Here is a 20,355-nt window from a genome sequence, read left to right on the forward strand (position 1 = left end):
CAAGATAGTTAAGTCCAAAGCTGATGACAGAGTTACACAGCAATATCACAAAACTGGGTGGCTGGGCAACTACATGAATTATTGGTTTCAGCGTAGCAGCCTTGTTAGTCTGTATCAGCAAAGAGAAGTAGTCCTGTTCTTTTTGCATGAATTATGAAATTCAACATTGATAAATGCAAAGTAATGCATACTGTATAAAGTAGGGATTATTTTTCCCCAATGACAGCTTCTTATTTAGCTGTTAGGAAAGAAATCTTGGAGTGTCAGCGGATCATTCTCTGAAAACTTGAACTAAAAGCACAGCCCTGGACAAAAACATTAACAGTGTTAAGAACTATGAGGAAAGGGATAGAAAATAAGGCAGAAAATATCATCATGCTACTGTATAAATCCATGGTGTCCCCATACCTTCAATACTGTGTCCAGTTCTAGTCCCTCCTTTCACAAAAGATATAGTGGAACTGGAAAAGATTCAGAGAACGAGAAAAAAGGTGATCAGGGGTATGGAATGGCTTCCATAGGAAGAGAGAGTAAAAAGATTAGGGCTGCTCTGCTTAGAAAAGAGATGAGTAGGGGGGATATTGTAGAGGTAGGTAAAATCATGAATGGTGTGGAAAGATAACTGTTTCTACTTCCCATAATACAATAACTAGGGGTCATGATGAAATTAATAGGCAACAGGTTTAATACAAATGAGGAAATAGGTTTTCACACAATCTTCCATCTGTGAAACTCATTGTCATGGGATGTTATGATGGCTAAAAGTAGAACAGGTTCCAAAAAGAACTAGAAAAGTTCATAGAGGATAGGTCCATCAGGAGCTATTATCCCAGAGGGTCAGGGATGCAATCCCATGCTCAGGGTGCGTCTAAACCTCTGACTGCCAGAAGCCAGGAGGGGAAGATGGGTGGATTGCCCCAGTTTCCCTGTTCTATACAGTCCCCCTGAAATTCTGGTATTGGCCACTGTCAGAAACATTGCTGGGCTAGGTGGCCATTGGTCTGACCCGCTGTGGCAGTTTTAATGTTCTCAGTTCCTATATTCACAGAGAGACCTTTTCTCTCAAGTGTTTTGGCAGTAGCTGGAGTTAAATAGGGTGCTAAAACTTAAAAAGTTTAAACAGACTGATTAAAAACCTCTTCTCTCAGATTCTTAGGTTTTATTTGTAATAGTCAACCCATTAATTCACTAGCAAATAGCATGTAAAATGAGTAATGGTTTTAATATAAAACAAAAACATACTTTCAGGCCATCACAAATAAAGGGCACAAAACTCATTTGAATGTGTCCTTTTCACATTTTGCTGCAGGAGGGGGAAGGTGGGAGAGTGAGGGGTAAGGGTAAAAAATAAAGTAATTGAAGTTCTTAATTTCATTTATTTGTTTTCAAACATTTTGATTTTCATATTTTGGAATTTTTAATTTTGTTGTGAAGTCTTCCATAGATAAACTTTATCATGACATTTGTCTTCAGAAAAAAAAATTGACAACCTCTTTTTTTGATCATCTCTAACTGGAACCACCTATACATAACTGTATTTTTAAAGATAATGTGATAAGCTGTAAGCATATAGCCGGTGTGGCCAAACCACAGCTCATGAGCCACAAGCGGCTCTTACAGTTAAAGTGTGGTTTGCTGAGCCCCCTTCCCCCCTTAATACTCTCAATTCTCCATCTACCAGACTGGCAGGGGAACTTGAAGCTTCTGCCTTGCAGAGAGGGGGGGTCTCACAGTTTTAGCCCCATGGGAGGGTGGTGTCAGAGTGAAGTCCTGTGCCCCAGTAGGCCCTGCCCTGCAGGGCAGGTTGTGCCTGTCTTGTGGCTTTTGAACATCTGAAGATTGATATGCAGATGCTCAGTAAGTTTGATCACCCTGGCATATAGTCACAGATCTTCAGATATTTAGGAGTTAGGTGCCTAAATATCTGAGGTTCTGGTGCATAAATTCCAATTCAAGCAAAGTACTTAAACGTGCTTAATTTTATCTACAATTCATAAGTTTAACCACAATCTTAAACACTTTGAGTTGGGGACATAATGCCTGTGCTTGCAATTCAAAATCTAGTAACCTTTACAACTATAAACCATCTGGGCCCCAGCTCCCTCAGAAAGCACCTTGCCTGTTAAGTCCCATCATGGTAAGATTAACTAAGACAAACTTGTTTTCATTTCTAAACCTGGTGTTGGAAAATCAGAGGTGGCCTGGCATGGTCTTTCATTCTGTGCTTGTAGCTGTGAGCTCTTTGGCAGCAGAGGTTCCTAACTCTCTGCTTTGGATGATTCAGGACCATGAAGGCTTTTTGTGGCAGCCACAGCACAAATAATAGTTTGAGACTTTGCAAGTGGTAGCTTTATAGTCCAGTACATTTTCACTTCTAATTGGGTAAGAAGCCAGCTTTCATGGCAAGGGCCCTGAATAACTTACTAGTTAGTTAAGGGGCTTGGGTAGAAAAAGGTTAAAATGCTTTTGCAATAGGCAGGTGAGAATCCTGGTGGGGAAAGATTGATGGTAGAGGATCTAAAGTGATGGCTATGGGATAAAAAGGTTTGCTTTCTGAAAAACCAAATCCATTTGAACACCTGAGGAGTGAAGCACAGACACTTGAGTGCATGTGTTTTTGCCAAGAACCAGACAACATAAAAAGGAAGAAGGTATTTTAAAATCATGTACAGGAAAAATATCACTCCAATCAGCTTTAGATATAAGTCAGTGTTAATTTAAAAATGAAATTATTCCCTTGCTATAGTGTTTCTAAAAAGTTTATCTGTAATGTTCCAGCAAATATTGATCTTAGACAACTCGGTTTGTCCTCTTTGCATATGCCAACAGTGCAGCTAAACATAAAAAGGAATGTTACACACTCCAGTGCAGCTATGTAAGTGTGCAGAGTCCCTCTCTGCCATGTCTTTTCAGTGCAATTGGGAAGGAGTAGCAAAGAAAGGAGGGCAATGGCTGCTGTAAGCAGAAATACAGCTCAAAGACCCAGTGCAGCACCTCTTGCTGATGGAAAAAGGGTATGAAAACTGCTCTCAACTTTCATCTGAAAATATCCATAAATGAAACTTGTGTGGTGCTAAAATATATTTCACTCCAGGAAAGTCAGCTAGTGGTTAGGGCTTTAACCAAAGCCAGGTGAGCAAGCTTTAGTTTTCTTCTTACTGCTTTCTCCCCTGACAACCCGCATTACATCAAGTGAAGACCAGAGAAGATACTAGCAGGGCGAGACACCCAGTGCTGACAGCTGCACTAGAGTGTGCCACGAGAACAAGTTTTATTCGAACTGCCTCAGTCCCCCATTTATTAAGAACAGTACAGCATATGCCCCGGGGGCACATCAGGAAAGTTCTCCACCAGCCCCCTGATGTTACTGCTGGTCACAAATCTGAGTTTTTTGGCAGTGAAAGGGAGGGACAGTAGTGGGGAATGTCTAACTGGATGCTGGATAGACATTCATAGTAAAACCACTGCAAAAGAAAAGCTGTGTGGCCTAGTCAAAAGAGCACTCTGACTCAGGAGAGCTGAGTTCTATTTCTGGTTCTGCCACTGGCCTGCTGGGTGACCTTGGGCAGGTCACTTCCCCTCCTTGTGCCTCTATTTCCCTATTTATAAAATGGTAATAATACTACTGACCTTTGTAAAGAGCTTGGAGATTTGCCAAATGTGAGAGCTACATATTATTTCTCAAGAGTTAACACACAACACCAGGGTTGTAACCAATAGGACTTTATTCCATTTTTATTTAAACCAAAAAAACACTTGAGGTACAATACACAAAAGCGTCTAAAAAAGAAATAGTTTAAAATTAATAGCTTTGAAGGTTTGGGAAATTTTAAATAAGAGTTTTCAACCTAATTTAAAGGCAACTTGTCAAGCATACCTTTGTATGCTTCACTGCTCCTTTGCATATGAAGGTAGTCTCCGCGCTGTCCTTCATCTTACCTCCAAGTTATTTTCACTAGAGATCAGGATCTGATTCTCTTTTGATGAAGGACTCGGGCAAGTCTTTACAGTACTTGAGTGGTGAGAGCACAGCTCAAGCCAAAAGCTCTCCCAGCCCTCCTCTGAAGAAGGGGATATTGGGCCTTGGTCAGAGGCTCCTTTTCACTAGGAGAGCCACAGCTCAAGTTTCAGGACTTATCTATCATGTCCTCAGTTTAGTCAGCCAAAAGAGCAAGTCAGACCCTGCTCATGCAGGGGAAGGGAGGTTCTGAATACATATCAGAAAGGAACAGCACAGGACACAGTATTTTGCTATACAGTTTATCTTCAATTTCAGAAAACTGACATTAAGGCTGATCATCAATACTGTGTTTGTAGCTTTTACCATAAATGGTTACCGGGTGTTCCGATTTTCCTATATCTAGAAGGGTCATATAAATCATTTTAAGTGATTAATCTCCTTGCGTTACAACTAGAGTGTTATTAAATCCATCTGTCACTGTTCATTCTGCTGACCCTCTGTAATAGCAGACACTGCTCCTTGACCCTTATTGACGTCGCTGATGCACACCCATACTCCATCTACTGATTCCTTCCACAAAGTGACCTGAAAACAGAAGGAGAAGTATTAGCCTTAGTAAAATACCAGTACTCTTCCATTCCCATCTTTTGGCGTTCACTGTACACCACATGGTCTTTCCCCACCACTGTTCCTTTCATACACTTTTTAAAAACTCCTCTGCATATTGCTGATTCTGGGCACCTCTTGATATGGCTCCTTAATTAGCCACATGATTGCACCTAATAATAAAGGTTCTTCATAATGCTCTCAACCCAGACAGCGATTGACATCCTAATTCATAAGTTCTGACAGTTATAACGGCACAAGGAAGGGATGGTATGTTAATATCCTACATAAGACACTAACTGAAGTCTTATTCCACCTGCCATCAAACAATACGGGCACCCCACAGTATGCTGCATTTCCATACCCCCAGAAAGGATTGACAAACTGCAGTGCTAAGTAGCTGAACAGGAGTTTGGCCTTTCTGATGAAGAGAACAGGAAAGGTAATGTACAATAAATAGGTAGCACTAGAATACTTAGGATAAGAAGGTTCCAGATCAGAAGAAAGACTTAAAACACCTCACTTAGGTTTCATTTTTCACATTACCAGTCATGTGAATCTAATACAAGAGACTGAATTCCCAGATCAAGATAGTCCTCTCCGTGTGATGCTACTGCTGATCATCTCAGTTAGGTCAGGGTAGCTGGTTAGCTGAACAGCAGAATCTGGACAGTGCAATTCCCTCTAGAATAAATTCTAAACTATACCCCTACTCAAAGTGAATGTATACTGGAAGGACTGTATTTTTCAAAATACACCTCTACCAAGATATAACGCTGTCCTCGGGAGCAAAAAAAAATCTTATTGCATTATAGGTGAAACCACGTTATATCGAACTTGCTTTGATCTGCCGGAGTGCACAGCCCCACCCCCTGAGCACTGCTTTACCGCGTTATATCCGAATGTATGTTATATCAGGGTAGAGGTGTACTCCAAAAAATTTAGCTCTCTAGTGTTTTAAAAATCAGGTGTTTTAACTCTCACTGAATGAAAGAGAATCTTATTTTCAAACTGGCTTTAAAGTATGTTGTTAAGAGGACTGGCCTGTACAACCACTAGAGACAAGAATGAAGAGAGCCCTTAATGCTGGACTGGAGACTACACCAGAAGTCATTTTCTTGATATAGCTCAACTGAAAATTTGGATAAAGCACCTAACAGTTCAGAGCTTAGGTTAGCATTGTGCTCCATCAGTTAGCTCTACTAAGAGCCACACGCAAAGCTCAAGCCACAGCACTCACTTTATTGTCTCCTCCTGACACAGCAAGAATGTTTGCAGTAATAGACCAGCTAACATGCCAGACTACATCATTGAACTTGTGCAGCAATTTTGGTGACCATGAATTTCCAGAGGCATCGTCGCATGTCCAGATGAACACTCTGCCATCCTGGGAAAAAGCAAAACAAGTCTGTAGAACCAATGGTGGCACATCACAATACTGAAACAAGATTATCTGGGCTTTATAGCTGCACTCTGCTCACTTCAAAAAGCAGCTATAACAATCTGGAAAAAAAAAAAGTCACTTTATGTGCATTTGTTTAAAAAACACCATGACGACAACAGTTCTGGACAGGCTTGGTTTTTTTAAGAGGTCTAAATGAAAAGTGCAGAAACATTAAAGTGCCGTTTGGGTCAGAAAAGTAGCTATTGACATATTCTTCCTCAAGAGATCTGCTCTCTGAGCATTCTGGGTCACATCAGCTGAATTTTCTGCCATAAATACATTCTTGTTACTTTTTATTCTGCCAGTCTTACAAAGCAAGCTGGTTCTTCTCTGGCACATGCAGCAATGGAACTGTTCAATAAATATCATTTGGAAAATCTTTATTACTGCTGAGGATATAGGAACCCGAAAGGAGGACTGGACCCTCAAATCTCAGGTTGTTTGCAGGGTTAACAATTTGGGGAAAAATATTTTTATTTGTGAAATGGGCAAGTTTGATCCCAAGTCATTAAGAGCTTTTCAGCTTAGAACAACACTTCCTGGTGGAACTCCTGTACCCCCTTTTTCCTTACTCTATCAAATGGCTGTCTTTGCTGCATTGACCTACTCCTTCACTCTTGTCAAATATGTCTCTTAAGCATCTGAGCTCAAACTCTGTAAAAATTTCTTAAGGGAAGTAGTGGAAACCTAGGACAGCTAAGTACAGATGGGGCACAACATTCTAGAACAATGGATTGGCATGACTGGTTAGAGATGAAAAAGCTATATTCTCTCTCCCACTTGATTACTCGTACAGCACAGCAATCTTGAAGTGGGTGGCATTGTCAGAGCCAGCATGTTTCTCACAGATGAGAGTCTTACCTGTGAACAGCTAGCAATGGTACTTGTTGGCAAACCTATGGAGGGAGCCCAGGCTACATCTCGGACCCAGTCACTGTGAGCCTCCAGCTTCTGTTCTTCCTTCCACTGGGCATCTTCCTCTCTGAAGGGATTGTAAGACATATTCATGCAAAGAAAGGAGCAGAAGCAACATCCCCAACTTCTCTGCTTCTGCCTTCCATCTCCCATTTTGGAAGGTGGAATTTTATTATGCATTCAGTACTCCTGAGAGGGTGTCTGATTTATCCATAATGCTGGCAACATAAACATCCCTTTCTTCTCCCCCTCAGTGTATCACAGGCCTGACTTGAAGGGACAGTTGCTCTAGGGACAAAAAGAGCATTCAGTTTCCATGGTCTGTTCACCTCTTGGCTCAACAGAGTTGGAATTATATTCCAACAACTTCGGACACAGCCAGTGAAAAATAAGTTCAAAGTACATCTGCGTCTCACTATATAAACTGAAGCAGGATTGTGTTGAGTATTGACCACCCTAATAATGCAACAGAATGCAAAAAAGTTATGGAACTGTTAAGAGGAAAGCTTTTAAAGCATGGAAGACAATATGGAATTGCTTAAAATATTGAGATACCATCAATGGCATATTTGGGGGATCAGCAAAGAAACTGTTCCCTTTTACAGGAAGAGGAAAGAAACCAAGTCTCTAATTCAGACAGTGGGGATACTTACTTCCAAATCTTGATGAGGTTGTCACAGCCACCCGATGCAAATCTTTTGATGTAATTTGGTTTTTGGCCAGATGGCTGGTCAATAAGGCTTCCTGGCACAACCGCAGGGGCCCAGCTAACAGCATTACAGCCGATCTGTGCAAGAAGACAATTTACTGTTAGATTTCTTACCCTTTAAAATTAAAGATGCTGGAGTTACAAGAGATATCTCCTCTACCTTCCATACTGCTCCAGGGGAGCAGGCATCCAGGGATGACTTCTGAATCTAAGTTTCCTACACAATGCTGTATTAAAATCTGATGAGCAAGCAGACCAGCTACAGTCTAATCTCAACGCAACAGTTCCTGAAAAGGCCAGGAATGGCCGGGGGTGGGGGCACGCACGGGGGAGGTTTAGTGGACAAAGCTACACCTTTCACATACAAGTGGCTAGATAAACCAATGTCTGTTTTTACTAAGGTAAAACAGTGCTGCAGCTTTGAATGACTATTGTTAAAGGCAACATTTGAAGTCACTGGGCAGAGCTGGCACTGCAATCATATCTCATTTCCATTTAATTTTCTGTCCACAATGTACGATAGCTTCCCGCATATATTTTATTTTTAACAAAGACTCCGCCATGTTTCATCTTGGGAAACCTCCTCTCCTCACCAAGTGTGAGTCACTTTGCTGTTCTCGGTCTTGACTTAGACTGTAAGCCCTTTGGGGCAGCAATAGTGTGCCTATAGAGCAACATGCATGTTCATGGAGCTATAGAAATACACTTACAGTATGTGCATTGCTGATCTTTTTGATTTCCCACTGCCCATCGCCTGTGTAGCTCAACAGTGAAATGGCCCCATCAGAGCTCCCGCAGGCCAGGATCAAGCCATAGTCATGTGGTGCCCAGCAGACGGAATTCACTGTCAGAAACATATGGAAGATTGGTTTACTATCAGGTGACTAACTAGTATGACACTTTGGAAGCCAAGGGTAAGGCACTAAGAAGTAAGTTACTTTTTTAATCAGCTTAAGGATCCTTATTGAAGATAAAAATGCTGCAGGGATTTTTAAAGAATAGTTTAAAAGCCTGAGTTTCTTCTATGACAGTTGAGACCCCAGAACAGAGCCAGGAGCTGCGTTTTAGGCATCAACATCAGATTCAGAGGAAAACAGAACAGCTATTTTGCTTTAAACCATATTTGTTTGTGCCAAGTGCGTACTTAATGGGAGCACAGCATACTACTGTGCTTAATTATGGTCTTCAGGTTCCAAAACCCTGTTCCTTCCTACCAGGAATGGGAGTGATGCAGAGACTGCGTGTTCAGCATTGGCAGACAAGAGTACTTGAGAGATTCTGAACAGCATACAACAACTAGTGTGACCCCTTGCCACAAATTTCTTGTGAGGATCCCTTGAGGGAGGTGATGGATATGTGCATAGAGACCTCTTCAGCCCAAAATGCCGCTAACACCACAAAATGCATTATTTGTAGTTTTTGTAAGTCTACAGTCATATTCTGTTAATGAGCTGGAATCTTAAACCTTAGTGTAGGCTTCAAGTCAGGCTCAGCTTAAGAAGCAAGTACCTCATGTTATCCAACAGCAGCTCAGTTGGCCCAGAGAGGTACACAACAAAGACCCGATACTGCAGTCCTTACTCTAACTAAACTGACAACGCATGAAGCAGCAAAATCTTTTCCACTCTTCCTCAGGAAGCTGAGCACAGCAACCCCCAGAGTCTTGGGGTTTTTTAAAAAAAGGGAGACCGATGATCCAGAAAGGCCTGCCACTCTCACAGAACAGCCTCTATACAAAACAGCACTGTAAACCAACCCTACCTCTTCTGAAAGCATTCTTGCTATAGTGACCATGTACCATTCTGTTTGCAGCGTGCTGTATTATACCCATCTAGCATGAGCTGCCTGTAAGCTTGTTCAGTTAGGGATCCATTGTTGCCTGACATCTCACATAGCACACAATGCCATTCGTATGATGTTCATGTTATATATAATGAACTATCAAGCCAGAGATTGGCCACATAGGGAAGGAAGTACTATATTGTACAACTCTTCTCTCTGCCAGTTTAAGATGGTATTTTATGAAATGGTCCTTTCCCCCCCCCCAACCCCCTTATTTAATAAAAATGTTAAAATTTTAAACCCCAGTCACCTTTCAACATCGTCAAAGAACATACACATTGTTATATGACAGGTGAACAAAAAGATTAAATTAAGATACCACTTGATCCCCTCTGCCCATTTACACGGTTAGAACACTCCACATACCTGAGGAGTCATGCCCAGTGTACTCATATGTCTTTTCCCAAGTGCCATTTTCTTCCTTCCAGACAATAACTTTCCTGTCGTAGGAACACGAGGCCAGAATATTTCCATACATGGGGTGAGCCCAGGCAACCTGCCACACAGGACCTTCATGGCTATAACAAACAACATTAGTTGGGAGAGATAAGGAAAGCATGGCATTTGAAGGGGAGACACCCCTTTCAATCTTGCCTGTTTCACAGCAAATTGCAAAGCAATTTTTTTTTCATAAGTAATGACCACCAGACACCTCTGCAGTGGCAAGATGAAAGCGGGAGAGCATTGAAGAGTGCAACTTGGATGTGTTGGTTAAGATAAAAACCCAAATATTCATTTCGCACACTAGCTACTAAGAGCGCATATTTATTTCTAGAATACCAGAGATGTCAAGGTTTCAAGTTATTTTTAACTTTCTTGCTTTCTCCACTCGCAGTAATACAAGCAAAGTTTAAAGACAGCCAGCCAGAGTAACTACTTCCCAGGAGGAATTTATAGTGCAGGTATGAATTATTATGCTTTTTTTTTTTAAAAAGCCTCACCTGTAGAATAAATATAAAATTAGAAAATTACAGTTAGCTTAAGATTGGTTAAAGAAGTGTGTTGTAAAGAAAGGCCTAACTAGCAAGTAAAAAGAGCTTGAAAGAAAGGCCAGAAGCAATGAAGTGCAGAGGATGTCTGATAGGGTTGACTGCAATAAGACAAACAGAATCTGTCTTAAAAAGCCAACACAGATCTTCTCACCCCACATGCCATGTTATTTCAAAAAATAGGGCCAGTGTGAACCCAGGTGCAAAGGAGAAAACAAAACAAAAAATTGCAAAAAGGAGGGGAAAGAGGTAGAAAGGAAAGACTGTAAATCTTAGCTGGATTAAGACTGGAAATAAGGGTGACCTGTCTCAAACCGGTTTTTAGCTGAAGTCAGTAATTGGCGATGACACCTCTTACTTGTTAAAGGGTACAAAAAGTAAACTCAAAGGGTTCATTACTAATACCTGCCTGACTATGCTGGAGCCAACCAATATGTATCTAAGTCCCACCAGGTTTAGCCCCTTTGTAAAAATTTTGATCAAACGCTTATAAACGTTCTGTTACTATTTGGATGTGGTAAGTTGCTTATTATTTACACTTTTTAGGCATGTTTGGAGCAATTGTATGAATACCATTTGGTCTTTTGATTTAATAAAGGAATTTATGGTTCATTAGTGTCCTGATAATATTCTGCATAAATAATAATTCCAATATCATCCCACCAAGCAATGCCAGGCCAATAATCCATTGATAAGTTACATGAGATTCTTTTTCATTTCACTTACTCACCCTCTCAGGTCAGCTATGAGGATCTGCCCTCCATTCCTTACATCAAAGATTTTTACAGATCTGTCAGAAGAGCAGGTTGCTAATCGAGTACCATAATAATCCATCTGAGCATCATGCTGGAAGATAATGGAGATTCCCATTAATATCTGCATACTCTTGCTGCATTAATAAATATTATGGCTTTTATGTTTAACAGTAGCTGTAACAATTGTGAACTGTTTACCAAATTAGAGCAGTAGGATAAAAAGGTTAGAGAGCTTATAAATTATCTTGTTCACATAAATCCTTTCATTCCCCAGAGATTTTTTCTTGCACTAAACACAAGAGTTAGCTATTAAAATACAGATATTAAAAGTATTTTACACTTCTCTCTGACTTGGGTATATCACTCCACTACAGGAAAAAGTAGTTGTGTCTAGTAGTTAGAGCAAGAGACAGGAAGTTGGTACTCTGGGATTCCAATCTCTACCACTGTCTCTAACCCTGGGCAAGTTACTTAATTTTCTTTATTTCAGCTTCCCTTTGTAAAATAAAAAACCTGACCTACCTCACGTGTGTACTCAGACTCTGCATTAATCAATGTTTGTAAGTCATTTTGAGATCCTTCCATATAAAGCACCAAAGAAGTGCAGAGTTATTGAGGGAAGGCCCTAATCTTTTGGGTAGAAGACTCATGTTCTAAAGTGCTATTATATTCCTAATCTAAGTATGCATGCACACATTAATCTTCCTCAATTTCATTCTTCTGAGTTCTCTAAGCAACAGCCTACATCAGGGTTTCTCAAACAGGGTTCACTGCTTCCGTAGGGAAAGCCCGTGGCGGGCCAGGTGTTTACCTTCCCCATTCGCAGGTCCGTCCGATCGCAGCTCCCACTGGCCACGGATCGCTGCTCCGGGCCAATGGGAGCTGCTGGAAGTGGCGCTGGCCAAGGGACGTACTGGCCACCACTTCCAGCAACTCTCATTGGCCCAGAGCCGCGATCAGCCAGACCTGCAAACCAGGCAGGTAAACCGGCCCAGCCCACCAGGGGCTTTCCCTACAGAAGCGGCGACCTCTGTTTGAGAAATTCTGACCTACATTCTTAGGGTTGTTGTTTGTTTCTCAGCAATAAGTCCCAGACATCACAATGAGAGCTCTAAATTGTCTTTCCTTCCTCAACCAACTCCACTTCTAGTTATCAACATATGAAACAGGTTTAACAGTTTTCCAGACTGTCTTTTGCTTTCTTCCAGCCAAAGCTGTAACACATCCCCTTACCTCCCAGTGTGTACTACTCACTCACTCAAGCTGTCACTAGGAAGTGCCATAAAGATAACCTCATTGAAGTAACTGGGATTGCACAGGTAACTAGGAGCAGCATTTTCCCCACTACTACACTTAGAAAAAACCAAAACAGTTTTGCTTTACTGAAGAAAAATCCTCAGCTTTTATTTAAAAAAATAAAACACTTACAATCATGTCCTCATGAGAGGTGTCCACAGTGTTAATTACTGACACCTGGGGGAAAAAAATAATTTACATTTAGTGCAACTGCCAACTTGGAGACAGAAATTAACCTAGTTGAACCAGGGCGATTTAATATTAAAATACCTAGGTAAGATGTTTTCACCTATACTTCACTAAGGATACAACCCATTTCCATTCAGTAAGAACTTTACCTCAAGTCAGTCTTAGTTTATCTTTGCAAATGTTGTAGTTAAGGCGCAGAAAGTACAAATAGGCATGCTTTGCTCTGGGTTTTTGTAAGTGTGAATTTAGCACTGACTCGGCCCTCCCTCGAGAATGAAGTCCTCTCTTTTATTAATGAGAGCGATAAAGCCCAGGCTCCTGGTAAGTCAAGCTTCCCCACATTACCCTACCAATATTTTTGCCTCTGTCCTGGAAGAACCACGTCTAGAGGAGGAAGGACAGCTTGAGCTAGTCTTTGCTGAGGCTGTCAACAAGTGTATCACAGTGCCAAGAGTTTGGAAACCAAACTCATTTCACAGCCATGGCCTGTATAGCCATCAGCTCCTAGTGATTTCAGCTCCTTGGCCAGATGACATGATGTAGCAATGCAGAAGTAAAGAATTCTACCCATCAATCCCTTGAACTGTTCAGTCCCCCTAGTAAACTTTTTGGGGATGAAAGACAAGAGGCTACCCTCACCAAGACATTCAGAATGCAGGACTTCCCCACATTCTGACTTCATTCACCTGGCACTGTTCACTTCAGAATACCAGGGAGTCCTGTTTGGTTGGCAGGGTCAGCCTTTTTGCATCTATTCTGCATCTTGCTAACAGCCCCTTTGTAAGAAGGCAACAAGACCACTAGGTATCAGCTAAAATAAGGGGCAGAAGATCCAGAGTTTTCACTCCAGTTCAGACAAACAGGCCACAAATAAGTCACTTCACCTCTCTGTACCTCACCTGTAAAATACAGTTCTCCAGTCTGTGAAACAGAGTTAATGATACCAAACATCCCTGGAGTGTAAAATGCTATATAAGGGCATGTCTACAATTACAGTGCTACATCAGTGCAGCTGTAGCGTTTCAGTGAAGACATGACTATGCCAACATGCAAACTGCTACTGTTGGCGTAGTTAATCCACCTAAGTGAAAGACAGTAGCTATGTCAATGGAAGAAGCTCTCCTGTCGGCATAGCGCTGTCTACACTGGGGGTTAGGTCAGTATGACTATGTCACTCAGGGCTTGTCTAGACTATGCAGCTTTTAGCGACAAGGGTGTGTCAACACAGCCTTATAGCTAAAAGTCAGCATGTGTGAACGCACTTTTGCCGACCAAATATTTCCAGCCCCGTGAGCAGCATAAGCTTTGTTAGCAGGAGAGCGCTCCCGCCGACAAAGCTGCATTCACATTGCTGCTTGCGTCGGCAAAACTTTTGTCTTTCCCAGGGAGAAGCTTTTTTAAGTACCCACGAAAGACAAGTTTTGGCAACAACTGTGCAGTGTAGACAATCCCTCAGAGATGTGGATTTTCCACACCCCTGAGTGACATGGTTATATCAACACAACTTGGTAATGCAGATCAAGCCTTAGGTATATAACAGACATCTATCATATGTCAAAGACAAAGCCCAATATGGCTGTTAAAGCTTATGTATCTTCTAAGGAGGCACTGCAGATTGTGGAACAGCCAAAGGCAGCAGCCGCTGGGGCTACGCTTCTGCTTCCTCTTCAAATAAAAGATTTATTTTATCTTCTCTATCCTACAGTCTACTCCCTCGATTTTTTTTTTATTTGCTACCAATCACACAACAGGGTAAACAGGAGCACAGGGCCGTAAGGGGGCTGGGGAACTACTGAACTGGAGCAAGGGGCTGCTGGGGCATGGACACATCACCCGGCCAGGGGCCTGCAGGTGGGAGCTCGCGAGCCTACGACAGACGAGGAAGTGAGGGGCCCGCCCTCACTTCGGCCCAGGGTGAAAGCGGCGAGACAGCCCCCGCCACTGGCCTTGGGGGGGGGGGGACGGACCCCTCCTGGGATGCGGCGAGAAGGGCCCGACCCGTAGGAAGCTCGGGGGGGGCGGGGGCAGGCAGGGGGCCCGGGATGGATCTGCCGCCGCGCGCAGATGCGGGGAGAGTCCCAACCCTCCGAGGCCCTGGGGCCCTGTCTCCCTCCCCGGTGGAAATCAGCCGCTCGCGGGAACCTTACCATGGCGGCAGCGGCGGACCAGCCTCCTGTGGCTGCTGCCGGCGGGTCTCAGACGTGGCGTCTCCCGGTCCGGCGATGAAGACGCCCCGGTCGGGAACACGAGCCCCAGGCTCTTCTTCCCGTCACGCAAAGGTTCCGCCTACCGCTCAGGCCCAGCTGCCCCTGCATCTCGCTCACTCACGCCTTCGGGCTTGGCTTCCTTACCCACTGCTGCCTCTCAGGCCCTGTGGTGCTGCCCCCTGCAGTGCCGCCCGCAGGCAGGCTTAGGCCCTCTAGCTCCAGTTCTCTAGCCTGTGTGGAGTATTCACTCTCCAGTATGAAGCTAATGAGACAAAGGGAGGGGGGATCTAATTCCTAAAACATCCCTTCAGGGACACAAAACTGTCCTGCTAGATTTCCCATTTCTCCTTTCAAATGGACCAGGCAGCTGTCCCTTTACCCAGATTAAGGGCTTGCCTACTATGTTACCCAGACACAGAAGCCAAAAACCAGACAGGTGGCAATCCTAGGACAGGGAGTTGTTCCTGATTAACTCCAGGTGTGGTGTGGACACTGAGTCTGCAATAAAAATGCCTTGTTCCTGTTTAGCTGAACCATAGAACAGTTAATCAGGAACAACTTCACCTGTGGACAAGCTTTTTGCTGCCCTGTTCCCATTAACTCAATGTCTTTGAGAGAACAGCACTAGTGGGTTAGAGTTAGCATGAATTAACAGGGCCCAGCCATACTCTTTGAGATAGGCCAAAATCTCAACTGAAACAGCTTCAAAACCTATTGGAAGTTCACATCTGGCTAAAAACATCTTTAAAATCAGATGAACCAAAACTCCAGCTCCAAATATTTCTAAACTTTGGCCAGCACATCCACTAGCCTCTCTAATAGGGTTACCAAATTTCTACTTGCACAGAACTGAACACCCTTGCCCTGCCCTTCCTCTGAGGCCCTACCCGTGCCCTGCTCCTTCTCCAAGGCCTCACCCTCCACTCACACCATTCCCCTCTCCCTCTGTCACTTGCTCTTCCCACCCTCAGTCACTTGCTTATTTTCATTGGGCTGGCTTGGGGCTGGAGTGCAAGAGGGGGTGAGGGTCTAGCTAGGGGTGAGGGCTTTGGGGTGGGGCCAGGGATAATGGGTTTGGGGTGTTGGAGGGGTCTCTGGGCTGGGGGGTGGAGCTGAGGGGTATGGGAGGGGGCTCCGGGCTGAGGCAGGGGACTGTGGGTGGAGGTATGGGCTCAGGGCTGGGGGTGTGAGTTCTGAGGTAGGGGCAGAAATTAGGGGGTCAGGATGCAGGAAGGGGCTCTGGGATAGGACAGAGGGTTGGGCTGTGTGGGGGGTGAGGGCTCCAGCTAGGGGTGTGAGCTTTGGGGTGGGGCTGGGGATGAGGGGTTTGGGGTACAGAACGGTGCTCCAGGCTGGGACTGAGGAGTTTGGAGGGCAGGAGAGGGATCAGGGTTGGGGTATGGGGGTGTGCTCTGGGGATGAGGGGGTTGGGGTGCAGGAGGGTGCTCCAGACTGGGATTGAGGGGTTTGGAGGGCAGAAAAAGGGATCAGGGCTGGGGCAGGCTCTAAGCAGCCTATATCTCAAGCAGCTCCCAAAAGAAGTTAGCATGTTCCCCCTCCAGCTCCTACACAGAGGCACAGCTCTATGTGCTGCCCTTTCTGCAGGTGCCGCCCCCACAACTCCCATTGGCTGTGGTTCCTGGCCAATGGAAGCTGTGGGGGTAATGACTGGGGTGGAGGCAGCATGCAGTGCTGCTTGGCTGCCTCTACACATAGCAGCTGGAGGGGGAACATGCTGGCTGTTTCCTAGGAGTCACATGGCATGAAGGCTAGCAGGGAGCCTGCCAGCCCCCTGTGTGGAGCTGCCAACCAAAACAGTCATCAGCCTAGTCAGCGGTGCTGACTGGAGCCATCAGGATCCTTTTTGAACCGAGTGTTCTGGTCGAAAACTGGACACCTGGTCACCCTATTCTCTAATACTACTGTTTGAGAACCATGACTATAACCAGAGACCCTTAACTCCCAATTTTTAAAATAATTGTTGAAAGTTTCTTCCAGTTGTTAGGACACCACAGTTAGCATCTAAAAGGTTAGCTTCTCAAAATTTCTACCTGTAAGGCCCCAATCCTGCAATGAGCTTCCATGCAGCCACACAGAGCTCAGGGGAGGAAAAGTCTCCTGGATTCTAAATAAACCTAAAGTCTGCTGGTCCCTAAGACAGGCTTTTACCCTTTTGCATCTCAAACCAATCAATAATTGGGATTTCTGTGGCCATTGTGTGCAGAATAATTGCAAATGTGAAATCTTAGATGGTCACAGATTTGTCATGTTGTAATAACTAAATTTTTAATCCTGATCCTTACTCTCAAAGGGCTCAGAGCACTGCAATAATAAGAAGGGAGAAATAATATGTAATAAAATCACTTCCCTCCTATAATCAAATATAATGTTACTGGGCATCTAATGCCAAAAATATATACATGGGAGAAGGAATAAATGGGGGGGCAAATAGTGGTCATAGCAGAAATCCTTTTGTAGAGAAGGGAGAATGTTTTGAGTTATCAGTTACAAGGAGGGAAAGTCTCGGATGGATGTGAATGGATAAGATGCAATTACTTAACAACTTAAGATACAACAATGGGACCTTAAGACGAAGTTTGCAGAATACCCCTTGCCCGTAGGAGACAGGGCAGCCTAGTGGAGAGGTCCATGGACTGGGAGTTAGGCATTTCGAATCCTGGCATTCGCACTGACCAATTTGGAGAATTTGAGTGAGTCGTTTAATGTTTCTCTGTCTCAATTTCTCCATCTGTAAAGTGTTGAGAATGATATTTATTTTCCTTTGTAAAGTGCTTTCGGATCTTCAGATGAAAAATGATATCTAAGAGCTAATATTGTACCCCACAAGCTTTAAAAGCCCCAAAGACCTCTTTATATTAATCTTCAACCCTACAGACACCTGAAGACTGCAGGGCAAGTGTAACATGATTGTAGATTGCTGAAAGCAGTGCTTCTCCATTCTGGACAGCTTACTAGTGAAGATGATCTATTAGGAGGGACTTAGAGGAACTGAGCCTCTTGCTCCTTGTACAGTGCATCAAGGTCACCTGAGTGTGCTTTGCAAAGGCAATCTTCTCATCATGTACTCCCACCCATGCATCCCCAGAGCTAAGGTCACTGTCTCTGCAGTGCTCGGAGACCAGCAAAACAACATTTTGGAAAAGTGAACCTCAGTCTGTTGTGGATTTTGTGTGTTTGTACAATGCCTAGCACAGGTGAGGCCCTGGTCCATAACTGGAATCCCTAGGCATCATCACAGTACAAATAAACAATAATTATGTAGCATGTAGACTTAAAAAAAGCTACTAACAACACTTGAGATCATAAGTGAAAATTTTTAAATTAACTTTTTTTTCCACCATTAATTTTATTTGCTTTTTGCATTTCACTCAGTTTGGACAATGAAAACTACTTGTAGGTTTCTCTTTCTGGTTCTCATGCAATAACACAGTGTTTGGGTTTGTCCAAGGTTTAAATCCAAACTAAAAGCTTTTAACATTTTCATGAAATGAAGACAAAAGTTTTTATTGAAATTTTTGTTTGTAAAGAAAACCTACATTTGGGCCTAAAATGACCTGACACGAGGCTTTAACATTTATAGCATTAGCATTTATAAAGCTCTAAAGCTTGTTTGAAGTTGCTAATGCTGTTTTTAAATTATTTATTTGTTGCTGAGCCTGAAAGAAGGAAGGATGGTGTCACGGAGTCCCTGGGCAATGCTCTGGAACTGCTCCCCACAAAGCGAGTCAGGACTTTGGGGAGCCTCCTCTCCCTTGGAGCAGACTGTCCTCAGGGCAAGAAGCTCACACAGCTTCATCTTCCTGGGTCTGACCTTGGAGCATTCAGCATCCTTTGCCCCTCTGTGTTCTTCTCACAGCGAGTCCACCCAGGTGGGGTCTTGGGGAAGCCAGAGGGTCCTGCACGCACTCCCACTTTGCAGTCAGACGTGACTCAACCAGCCAAAACAGAAGTTTATTAGATGACAGGAATACAGTCTAAAACAGAGCTTGTAGGTACAGAGAACAGGACCCCTCAGCCAGGTCCATTCTGGGGGCAGGGAGGGGGCAGTGAGCCAGACAACCCCATCTGGGTTCACTTCTCGTCTGCAGCCAGCCCCAAACTGACTCACCCTCCAGCCCCTCCTCTCTGGGTTTTGTTCCTTTCCCAGGCCAGGAGGTCACCTGATTCCTTTGTTCTCCAACACCTTTAGCTATCTCCTTGCTGGGAGAAGGGCCCCAGCCATTAGTTGCCAGGAGACAGAGTGCTGGTCATTTATGCACACTGGCCCTTTGCACTGCAACACTCTCACCTCCTAGGTAAGCTATGCCTAGGGGAAACTGCTCACCCCCTAGGTAAAATGGAAATACTAATATTTCTTTCCATCCTTAACTGTGTTGTCTTTACAGAATTCTTTGAGGCCGGATCGGTCTTAGCGTAAGTAAAGTGAGTAGTATGCTCGTACCAGTAAGTGATTATAGAATATAATAAAGAAACAATCTCCTTATGTAAAAGCAGCAAAGAGTCCTGTGGCACCTTATAGACTAACAGACGTATTGGAGCATGAGCTTTCCTGGGTGAATACCCACTTCGTCGGATGCATGTCACATGTCACATGCATCCGACAAAGTGGGTATTCACCCACGAAAGCTCATGCTCCAATACGTCTGTTAGTCTATAAGGTGCCACAGGACTCTTTGCTGCTTTTACAGATCCAGACTAACACGGCTACTGCTTTGATACCAATCTCCTTATGAAAACTTTAATAGATTATAATATTTTGCTAGTGTGACAGCCACCAGCATGGCCAACCACTAGGACCTCCAGAGCTAAATGCAAAAGCTGCCACTGCTTGATCTAAAGAGCCAGGTTCTGTGGGTTGTAGCAGACTCACATCCTCTGCGAATTGGGCATCGAGGGGGCTGTGTAATACACATGGACCAGTAGATTACAAAGGGACATATTAAACCATCATGTACATTTTTCAGTTTTTCTTGCCTCTTCTTTGCTGTAGACCAAGGTATTGGGGTAGACAGAATCCTTCTGTTTTCTGAGTCAGCCCTGTTCACTTAGTGAAAATAGCACATAAAACAGCATGTAGAGTGTCACACTTCAGCACAATAGAGCAACCCTAATTTCACCAAACTCAAGATTATGAATGCCATGAATGAAACAGGAATGCCAGCAGGAGAATGTTAATCATAAAGGAGAATGCTTTTGTTCACCTATCAATAGCTAGCTTGGCAATCGGTAGTGTTGGGAGCGGGAATGCAGAAAAAGAGGTGGGGGGAGGTGAGAGAGAGAGCAGCTGCTTCTGCACCTTGTCCCTTTTCCGCTCCCGGCTGTAACTTGAGAGGCTACAAATAACTGTCAGCAGGTGGCGCCCTTAACTCAGCAGCCTGGCTCCAGACTATTTATATCCCATGATTACAGTGCAGGGGCTCA

At 43.8% G+C, this 20,355-nt stretch overlaps 1 protein-coding gene across 2 annotated transcripts; it reads right to left on the reverse strand.

Annotated features, from left to right (window-relative positions):
* Nucleotides 1–3,707: 3,707 nt before the first annotated feature.
* On the reverse strand, nt 3,708–14,955 carry SEC13 (SEC13 homolog, nuclear pore and COPII coat complex component). Of its 2 annotated transcripts, XM_050960619.1 has the most exons (9): nt 14,854–14,955; nt 12,650–12,694; nt 11,197–11,312; nt 9,844–9,995; nt 8,346–8,479; nt 7,580–7,713; nt 6,873–6,993; nt 5,808–5,954; nt 3,708–4,546 (listed from the first exon to the last, which is right to left on the reverse strand). In XM_050960619.1, exons 1-9 carry the CDS (start codon nt 14,854–14,856, stop codon nt 4,436–4,438), a joined length of 963 nt encoding a protein of 320 aa, XP_050816576.1. In that variant the 5' UTR covers nt 14,857–14,955; the 3' UTR covers nt 3,708–4,435. The 2 variants fall into 2 exon arrangements, with proteins under 2 accessions (XP_050816576.1, XP_050816577.1); XM_050960620.1 differs by lacking the exon at nt 12,650–12,694 and having other exon boundaries at nt 14,854–14,928.
* Nucleotides 14,956–20,355: the final 5,400 nt, after the last annotated feature.

Source organism: Gopherus flavomarginatus, chromosome 6, assembly GCF_025201925.1.
Source record: "Gopherus flavomarginatus isolate rGopFla2 chromosome 6, rGopFla2.mat.asm, whole genome shotgun sequence".
NCBI lineage: Eukaryota > Metazoa > Chordata > Testudines > Testudinidae > Gopherus > Gopherus flavomarginatus.